Source organism: Penaeus monodon, chromosome 7 (genome assembly GCF_015228065.2).
Source record: "Penaeus monodon isolate SGIC_2016 chromosome 7, NSTDA_Pmon_1, whole genome shotgun sequence".
NCBI lineage: Eukaryota > Metazoa > Arthropoda > Malacostraca > Decapoda > Penaeidae > Penaeus > Penaeus monodon.
The window spans coordinates 6913438-6924637 of record NC_051392.1 but is presented as its reverse complement, the minus strand read 5'-3'; the positions used below and the strand labels follow the sequence as shown (position 1 = coordinate 6924637).

The following is an 11200-nucleotide window of genomic DNA, read 5'->3' as shown; positions in this document are numbered from 1 at the left end:
TGTGTGTGTGTGTGTGTGTGTGTGTGTGTGTGTGTGTGTGTGTGTGTGTGTGTGTGTGTGTGTGTGTGTGGTGTGTGTGTGAGTGTGGTGTGTGTGTTGTGTGTGTTGTGTGTGTGGGGTGTGTGTGTGTGTGTGTGTGTGTGTGTGTGTGTGAAAATATACATAAAATTAATCACTTCAATTATTGGTCTGTTTTAGGCATATTAGCAATTGGTGAATCATTCTAAATGCAATTATGAAAAATACACCATGATACACACAATAAACAGGCACTGCAAATAACAGTAAAAACATTTAAGACAAAATTACCAAATTTCTTTTTTTTTTTATTATTATCATATTTGGAAGCAAGGGGTGTGAATGATTTGATTCCAAAGGTCATTTTATATTGGAGAGTATTCAAAATGCGACTAAACTGCCATCTGCTGGTTTTCTTTATTTCAAAATGATAAGAGATATGTAAAAAAAAAAATTTTTCAATTTCCTTCCCTGAAACCATGTACCTAAAAGAATAGAAAACTGCAAATCAGATGACACAGTCTGGTGGCAATGATTAGTTCTTATGATTTTTTGCATATTGTGAGCAATGGTGTATGAGTTATCCTACTACACCCTACACATGTTATGCACATTTCCAGTTTCTGGAAGGGGTCGATTAACCCCCCTGGGAAATTATTAGCAGCAGGTGCCCATAAAACATAACTATAATATCCTGAGCATTATAACAGATAACATATGGTAATAATACTTTTTTTCTATCATTCCCTCTACCTATTTTGGTATGTGGGTGTCATTTTGAGTTTGAGTTTGTGAGTAATTGTTTGCATAAAGAAAAATATATACTATTTATCTTTGCACAGGGGAAATATATCACATTTTAAACTCGCAACAGTATATTTATTTATCCACAAAATATCACCTGGTAAAAAGGGCATGAAATGCACTAAAATAATTACTAATCCATATAAAATGGAAATGACTACTGCAATCAATGCAAATTTACAAAAAGAGAAATTAAAAACCTGGATAGACAAATAATTATACCTGAGAAATAAATGCATTCAATTTATAAAAACAGCACACTCTGCAGTGGTATATGAAAAAGGGAGGTGGATACCACTACCCTAAATGCTCTTTTGGCAAATATCTCCCTATATTAAGTAAATATAGGAAGAAATTTGCCCCCTAAAAGTAAATTAATACTATCCTGAACATATGTTCAAATGAAGAAAATATGAGTAATCAACTGATACAGTGTTTAAGAACAAGTTACATATGCCTAAAAAAAGGATTTAAAAAAGTATGTCTGTAGAATATGCTATTGAGCAGAATACTGAATAATGTGACATATTAATTCCAAAAGCCTGAATAATCATATTTTATAAATTATATTTTCTGTCTTAATATTTCTCTAAATGAATGCATTTCCTTTTATAAAAAAAACATATAAAATGAAGCTTAGATGAATTATAAATTAATAGTGCAAATGTACTAAAAAAAATTTTTTTACTGCATTCATACTTCCAAAGTCCCAGTGACATTGCACAAAAATAAATACATAAAACTTTTTATCTATACTTTATATTACACATATAAAGACAGTAAATATATTACAATATTCATGTATGTAATGTATATAATTCCAAAATTACATTTTAATGAGTACCACTAAACTTAAGAGTTATGAATAATTGCGACCAGTTAGTCTCATAAACACTGCATATAATAAAATACTAAGGCATGCACTTAAGAGTATTTTTCAAACATCTCCCAGAGTAAAAACTAAGTATTGTTTATATTAAAATAAAATCATTAAAATATTTTTGTTACTAAACTGTAAAATTTACTATGAAGTTTATTTCTATGAAAATAAAACAAAAAAGTTATGCAATTATCACACAGTTTAAACTATATAAACTATTTCATAATGACCAATACTGTTAGATCTGGGATATATATCAGAAAAAAAATTCACATGTCAGATGCAATTATTTTCATCTCTTTACAGACTTAATCAAATCCATGACAACATTTTCAAGAAGTTTTTTTTCTTTCATAATATACAATAATGCTATCAAAATGGTTGTATCACAAATATCTATCAATATGACCCTCAGCAATCATCTACAACTGGCAGTGAATATATTCTTGAAAACTACATATTCAGTCAAGGCCTGTCTGATAACATATTTTTGATACAAATACTCTTCATGTACAATATAAAATATAAAGCAGTCAGCAAGATGAGAAATATATTAGTGAATAAATGAATAGATGGGAAAAAGAGACTGATATATGTAAGGGAAACACAAGAAAAGAATACACAATTGTTCCTAATGTAGTTTAAGTAAAATAATTACAATTTTCTGAAATAACTATAATCTCTATGAATACAGCTATAGTCATCATGACTGTTACAGAAATGTCCTGAATTATAGAAAAAAAAAATCAATATATCTACCTTAATAGATAAGGTCAACAGTAACAAAAGATCTTTCAGTACTGATCTTTTACATTAGTTTTGTCTACTCTACACTATTTTGCATAATTCAATATCTGTGGTATGGGAAGTTAGGTAGGTTCTGCAAATTGGTAGCTTTGTACTTGCGGGACAATTACCCTAATTTCTAAATGACGCATCATCTGTGGCACAGTGAAGCAGAACTTATTTATTTATTTATTTTTATCCTAAACAAAAACAAAGAAGTATTACACATGTGGCTACTTTTGTTAAAGTAATATAGACAGCTAGGATGGAATTTGTTTATCTTTAAGACACTTGGTAATGCACTTATGTAGCATGGGTTTACAGTTCATGTTTACAAATTGAGTAACAACTTTAAAAGTGTTCATACTAAACTTTGAGACATTTTGAGTGTTAACTGTCTAGTACGTTTTGGTGTAATTCACATCAAAATTACCAAGAATGCCAAAGTTGACTGGCAGTATGATTTGCATTAACAAATGTATAAATATTCATAAATTGTAAGTTTTCTTCTGCACTATAACAAACTTTGTTGCATCATAGTAGGGTGACTATAGTATCAAATAAACTAATCAATAACTGCCAGTATAAATTCCTTTTGAAGCCACTTCATGACGACTTCATGACAGCTAGTTTTTTTTCTAAAAAAATATGGTCTTATCAAAACTGATCATAACTCTGGAACATTATTAATGTTAATATCTGTCTTTCAGAATGTGAATATCATAATGTGTTAGTCCACTTAGTTGAGGTAGAATTGGTATATATTTGTTGAAAAGAATTAGTTGTGTTAATTTAACCATTGCAGTAAAATAAGAAGGAGAAATATTAACTTATACATAACATATGTATAACCAACCCAATTGATATGCAACAGTTCAGATGTTTATGGTAAATGCATAACACATTAGATGGTCAATGAAAAAAAAAAAAATAATAATAATAATAATAATAAAACAATAATATTAATAATAATCACAGTTTCAAAAAATCACAAATTGAACAAAACAAAAGGCAACATTTTAATAAATACTCAGAAACATAGTACATAATACTCAGCTGGTAAACTCTATGAACTCCATAAACAGCTATGGCATGAGAGGAAATTATCATTATTACATGTACAATCTACATGCCAATCATGTAATTTCTGTAAATCTGTATATCAGAGCACATCCACAAAAATGTTCAACGAGTCACTTTGTATTTTTTTTTTAAGTCAAGTGCAAAACTTGTGTGCATATATTTTAAAATCTATTACACAAATTTCTTTTTTATTATTATCAAAATATAATTGATCATATAAAAGGTTAGGTTTAGATACAGTGTTTCTCATATTATTATCAAGATTGCAATAAAAGACTCGGAACCATACTCAAGTTAGTCATCATTATTCTTCAGACATGGCAGAGGTGCAGTATCTTGGGAACTAGGGGAGCCAGATCTAAGTTTTACTTGCCAACTTCTCCAAAACTTTTTGCAAACAATGAGGATGTACAGTCTTCAAAATATGCATCATAATTCTAGGTTATAATGTAGACACGTCTACAAAAGATTTGAAAGGGACACTCCTGTTCTTTACAAATATGTATATAGACTAAAGCAGGCAGGCCTGTGTGACAGAAAATACACAATATGTGTAAGAAAACTTATTTTTGTGTGATAACCTCTATACTTCAATTATCAGTGCAATAAAACAGAATACTCATTCATATTATCAAATATTAACATCACAAAAAAATCTAGCTCCTATGTAATGTTTTGACATTTGACCGGAAACCAAACATAAAAAAAAACAGTTTAAGAGTCTTCAACTGTATTTGTACTTTTGTTATACAATTTCAGCATTAAAGATAATATTCCTGGCACTGGTGAGTAAATATAATCTACTTGTAGCTAATAGTCTAATGTTTCTCCACTACTTAAGGAAAAAAAATTTTTTTTCAAAACAAGCACCTTTACTCACCTCTAGCCTTGCTGCTGTGTTTATTAGAGAACAGTTGAGTGCATGGCACTCAATAATGGTTATCAAACTCAAATTTACACATAATATAATCCAGAGACCTTGTAATTTTCTACAATCTCTATATTATTTTTAACCACAAAAGGTCTAGAAGAGGGTCACTTTGTACACACCAAAGCAAAGAAATACATTATTTCAAAGTGTATATATTCATCATTAAAAATGTATAAAACTATCCCATTCAATAGTTAATTTTAAAAATCCAGTAAACATGTAACATTATCTCAGATTTACACCCCCAGTCAATGTAAAAAAGTACAAATTATCCATATGCATAAAGTTAATATTATGATCAGCCAGTAAGATGACCAGAATGCTGTATACAGGAATGTTAGTACTAAAAACACAGATGTAAATATAAATTTCACATCTAAAAGAGGACAAACTAGGAAAGACCATGAGTGCACAATAAGAAGTATCCTGAGCAAGATTGGCTACTCTGGTCCAAACTTAAGAGAAGAATACCCTCTAGGGACCATTTATTACACTGCAGTAACTGCCTGGTGGCGTGGCTCCACTCCCAAAACAGGTTGTTGTTTTTTCCACAGACACAAGTAAGAAGTCCATTAATGGCAACTTACTTGCTTGCACCCATGAACATGGCTCAATTGCAAGGACAAGGCTTAAACACAAAACAGACATTGTTTTATGTCCTCTTATTTTGAATTCTGTCTTCTTATTCTTCTCTACAATTTTCACATCCTTCTATCTTCAAGTTTTGCCTCATGTCTGTAACAAGTCTGAAACAGTGATGACAGAAAAATTGTAATGTTAATATATATATATATATATATATATATATATATATATATATATATATATATATATATATATATATATATATATATATATATATAATATAACTATACAAAATAAATACAAAAACAAAAAAAAAACAAATAAAATAAAAAAACTAATATATATAATATAATAATAACATATATAAATAATAATATCATATATATACATATATAATATATATATATATATATATAATATATATATATAATATATATAATATATATAATATATTTATATATATATATATATATATATTTTATAATATATATAATATATATATCTATATATATATATATATATAATATATATATATATATATATATATATATATTATATATATATATTATATATATATATATATATATATATATATAATATATATAATATATTATATTATATATATATATATATATAATATATATATATATATATATATATATATAATATATATATATATATATATATATTTGTGTATACATCACATAAATGAGAATCTATAAACATATATATACAAATATACACATGTGCACACAGACACAGATGGATGGATGGATAGATGGGGGAAGGGTGGGGAGGGGGAAGGGAGAGAGCGGAGGGAGGGAGAGGAGCAGGAGAGAGAGGGGGAGAGAGAGGGAGAGGAGAAGGGGGAGGGGGAGAGAGAGAGAGAGAGAGAGAGAGAGAGAGAGAGAGAGAGAGAGAGAAGAGAGAGAGAGAGAGAGAGAGAGAGAGAGAGAAGACAGACACTACCTCACTATAATCATATCATCACTAAACAACACAACAACGCACATGACTACTACATCACTAACAACTACTACACTCATCTGTCACTCCCCATCATCACATTCACTCTACTCACTCACTCTACACTCACTACACACATCTATCCTACTACTATCTCCCATCCTCAACTCTCCCACTCCCATCCATCATCTACACTCATCCTCACCTCATCACCATCACTACATTCAATCACTCACAATCATTCACGTCACGTCATCAAGCACACTCACTTCACTCCTCTCTCTCATTCCTCTCATCACTCACTCACTCACTCCTCCCCTCTACTCTCTCTCTCTCGTCTCACTCACTCACTCTCTCATCACTCATCACTCACTCACCACCACTCACTCACTCTCACTCACTCACTCATCTTTTCACTCACTCTCACTCACTCACTCTCATCATCACCCCACACTCACTCTCTCTCTCTCTCTCTCTCTCTCTCTCTCTCTCATCCTCCTCTCTCATCTCTCTCTCTCCTCTCATCATCCTCACTCACTCATTTCACTCACTCACTCACTTCATTTCACTCCACTATCATCACTTCTCATTCACTCCTCACTCACTCACCTCACTCTCACCACTCACTCTCACGACTCACTCTCACTCTCTCCTCTCTCTCTCTCTCTCTCTCTCTCTCTCTCCTCTCTCTCTCTCTTCTCTCTTCTCTCCTTCTCCTCACTCACTCACTCACTCACTCACTCACTTCACTCACTCACTCACTCACTCACTTTCACTCTAACTCACTCACTTTCACTCTAACTCACTCACCTCTACACTCACTCACTCACCTCACTCTAACTCACTCCACTCAACTCACACTCACTCTAACTCACCACTCACTCTAACTCACACTCACTCTAACTCACACTCACTCTAACTCACACTCACTCTAACTCACACTCACTCTAACTCACTCTCTCTCACTCTCTCTCTCTCTCACAAAAAAATGAACAAATTTATAAGTATATATATGAGTGTGCACATTTTTACCTGCAGACCAATTATACTTCTTTTCCTTGATCTCCTTTTCTACATGTCTGACCACTTAAAACATTTTGTACATTTCCTATCACTTCACATTAGTGAAATTATCCTTGGTATCAATAAACTGTAGATTAAAAAATAATGTAATTTTCCATCTCATCTACTTTTCATACTCTGTTAGCAAAAATATACAGTTCAACTTCTGCGTGATATTCTAATGCCTTTTTTTAGATATATTTCTTAATGGTAAATTATCCATGTTGTTCCACTTTGTATACTGCAAACAGGAAGACAACTGCCAATAAAACAATAATTCTTATGCACAAGATATCTTAGAGAAAAATTATTTTTTTTGTAAATTAATATACTTACATCTGAGTAACAATTACTATATTTGTTTCATTAAGCCTTATCTTCTCTTCTGTTAAGCTGTCTAGGCATCTGTCTGTCACTAACTCCTACTCTCATAAAATACTATGGAGACACCTGTCCAAAATTTAGCCAATAAATTGAAGTTAAAAGCAAAAAATGTCATACCTTAACTACGTGAAAAGTTGCTTTCGCCTCCAAATCTCACTAATTATGGTTGTCCAATCATGACACCTGGGGCAAAATGTTCACAAAGATATAAGCATTAATTTAGCCTTCTTTATTAAAAAGACATTTGAATTATAATAGAGCATTACACTGATACATGGTATTAGAATGTATACTGGGTGTATTTACTTCAAATGAAAATGGAATAATAGAGCATAAAAGCAATAACCAGTGAGAAAAATAAATTGTATAATAATGACAACTATGATGATGATGATGATGATGATGATGATGATGATGATGATGATGATGATGATGATGATGATGATGATGATGATGATGATGATGATGATGATGATGATGATGATGATGATGATGATGATGATGATGATGATGGTGATGATTATTAATGAAACATGATATAGCATAATGCCAATTAACCCAGAGAATTCTGCATCATTAACAGAGATGAGATGAGAGAGAGAGAGAGAGAGAGAGAGAGAGAGAGAGAGAGAGAGAGAGGAGAGAGAGAAGAGAGAGAAGAGAGAGAGAGAGAGAGAGAGAGAGAGAGAGAGAGAGAGAGAGACAGAGAGAGAGAGAGAGAGAGAGAGAGACAGAGACAGAGAGAGACAGAAAGACAGAGACAGAGAGAGAACATTACTATATTTTTTTACATGCAAACAGGGACATTATTTGATTGCCAAACAATTTACATTATACTCTATAATATTCTGTACATATATGTGCAATAAATTTAAGAAAAGATGGTGATACATTATCAAGGAGTTAATGCAGTGAGAAAAAATATATATATGCTTGAGATGAACAACAGATTTGACTCCCTTCAAACCAATGATGTCTATATAAGAGCAATCTTTCTCTATCCACAGTACAAAAGTAAGTTTCTTGAACCTCGTGCTTTACAGACTTAAGATCATTTGGGCCAACTGTGTGATTATCTGTATATGCTGCAGGCCTCTAAAGAAAACCCTTCCAAGAAGAAGAGAAAGATCTCAGAAACAGAAGATACAGTCACTAGTCTTAAAATGCCAGAAGTATTGGTTATTCAATTAATATTTTTTAATAGCTTCTAGCAGTGACAAATAGCCAGAATCAGAGTTGTCAATGGAAGTCTCATACATGATTACAGACTTTGAAAAGTTCTTGGTAGTGTGAAACTTGTGTAGCCTTCCCTTACATATGCCCCCAATTCCCATGATAATTCAGCCAAACTGTGAGCTCTTCAGGCACAGAGCACAACCCAAGACAGACCAATATCCTGCAATTAAGTAGAGAAAAAACAAGAACCTCTCCCTTAGCCAAATGGTATTCGGATGGCACAGGCTACGAGTCACTGGCATTATTTGTAACAGTAACAAGAGATGCCATAGTCATTCTTCACAAAATTAGATAAGACTACCATTGTGCATGGCAGATTATTGACACCACTGACCATGCTGACTAATGTTACAAGCCCTGTGGTGAGCCATATGCAAGCACACATGATTTTTAAAAGAAGACCCATCCACCACAGCCACCAGAAGATTATGTCTCTTACTTACATCATGGACAATGGAGCACCTGCTGGCAATCCAGCCACTATGGTAAATATTCAGTGATGAATTATTTAAGATAGCTCTAAGTAGCTAAACATGTCAGGCCACATGTATGTAATTCCTAGGTGAAGCTGTCCTATGCAACTCAGACTAAACTGAAGTGAACCTTCCCTTGCCTGACTGAGCTCACTACAACTTATTTAGCATGCACTTCAACCAGTGTAGGTAGTGGGTGTTTTTTCCTTCTGAAGCACAACTTACCAATAATTATGTCTGAATACTGAAATCCATTCTTTAGTTGCATTTCTGTATATACAGAATTACAAAAATACAGATTACATGTTTATAGTCTCTTTCTAATGAGTGATGGATGGTGAAAGAGGTTGAATTGGATTCCCATCCTACTTCCTGGTGACACAGGTAGTGAAATTACAATTCACAAGGTAAAATAAGTGATACATATACAAGTTAGTCATGGGGCCATATAATAATGTGAGAGCAAAGTTCCCTGCAGACTTTTGTGCAGAGATATAGGCACATGAACAGACCCAGGAACAGGGACTAAGATGACATATTTGGACACCACCCTTGTCCATGCTAGTCATCAGTAGCTCAACCTGATATACCTGCTCAAAATACTCTGCCTATCATGCTTCCACTACACCAAGATCCAAGACAATATAGCCGGCTGGTGAGCAACCTTTGGTCATCAGTGGGGACAGCTACACATGATGTTCTCTCGGGGTTTGGATTGGCATGACAAAGGTCACTTCCTAAGAATGGCCTTTAACCATGTTCTTTACCCACTGCCACCCACCATCCTCCCCTCTCCACATTTTTTTTCTTACTGCAAAATACATATTGACCACAAGATACAGTGTGTGATTTAAAATGTATATCCTGTAATGCTTCCATAAATATAGATGCTGTAGACATAAAAAGGTGTATATACAGGTATGGGTTTTTGATAATGATATCAGGTCTCTTAAGTTATCTTAGAATTCAAAATACTATTGAAATATATTGCATAACTTCAAAATCCAATATAAATAAACACTAAAAACACACAACAAAATAGTGGAGATTAACCTAGGAATCTAATTACATACTAGATGGCTCGAAGATTATATGACACACCCACAAAAAACATCTTACCAACGAACTACATGTAGTATCAATGCAACTAAAGGTTACACTGGGGAGAGGAATTGGGAGGTGGGAACTTGTACCCTAGGAAGATGGCCCTGTATGTTTATGTCAGGGAAAGAGAAGTTACAAAACCAGTGTTCTTTTTCTCTTAAACATGTCTAATGCCTGCCAACCAAGAATGAATATAATCAATATAAAGATGACTAATGATAAAAAAACCAAAGAAGTCAGAGTGACCCTAGCTCCACAGCTTATGACAGTTACAATTAGATGATAATGCTAAAAAAAAAAATGAAGTCAAGGGTGGTGGTGATAATAGTAATGAAAATAATTGCATTGATAATGAAGATGGTGATGGGGATAAACATGATTAGATATAATAAAGATAATAATAGTGAAGTTAGAGACGTTGATGATGACGATAAACATGATTAGATATAATAAAGATAATAATAATGAAGTTAGAGACAACGATGATGATGATGATGGTGACGATGACGTTGACGATGACAATAACGACAACAAAAACGACAAACACGATGATGATGACGATGACTATGATGAAGACAATGACGGTGAGGATGACGATGAAGACAATGATGGCGAGGATGACAATAATAATGATGGTGACTATTTAAAGACAAAAATGAAGTTGATGATAATGATAAAAAATGTAATAACCCTATAAATAAAAATAACAATTCTAATAATAATAACAACAATCTCACCTGCATTTTCATTCTTCATTTCAGGAGGCAGCATTGATTCATTATATGGAGGTGGAGCTGCAAGATAAAAAAAAAATTAAATGCATAATAACATACATTTTACCGTGTTATCATGAGCTTTAATACATGAATTTGAAAGCTTATGAAACAT

The 11200-nt window shown here is 32.6% G+C and overlaps 1 protein-coding gene across 1 annotated transcript in view; it reads right to left on the bottom strand.

Moving 5' to 3' along the window:
• Positions 1-875: 875 nt before the first annotated feature.
• Positions 876-11200, bottom strand: part of LOC119575026 (arrestin domain-containing protein 17-like) — a 42587-nt gene continuing 32262 nt past the window's right edge. Inside the window, exons 10-12 of the mRNA XM_037922353.1 lie at positions 11050-11106; positions 7618-7682; positions 876-5250 (exon numbers count right to left, since the gene is read on the bottom strand). Of these exons, the coding sequence (XP_037778281.1) occupies positions 7660-7682; positions 11050-11106 (80 nt within the window). The 3' untranslated portion in view covers positions 876-5250; positions 7618-7659. The remainder of the gene's footprint in view (positions 5251-7617; positions 7683-11049; positions 11107-11200) is intronic.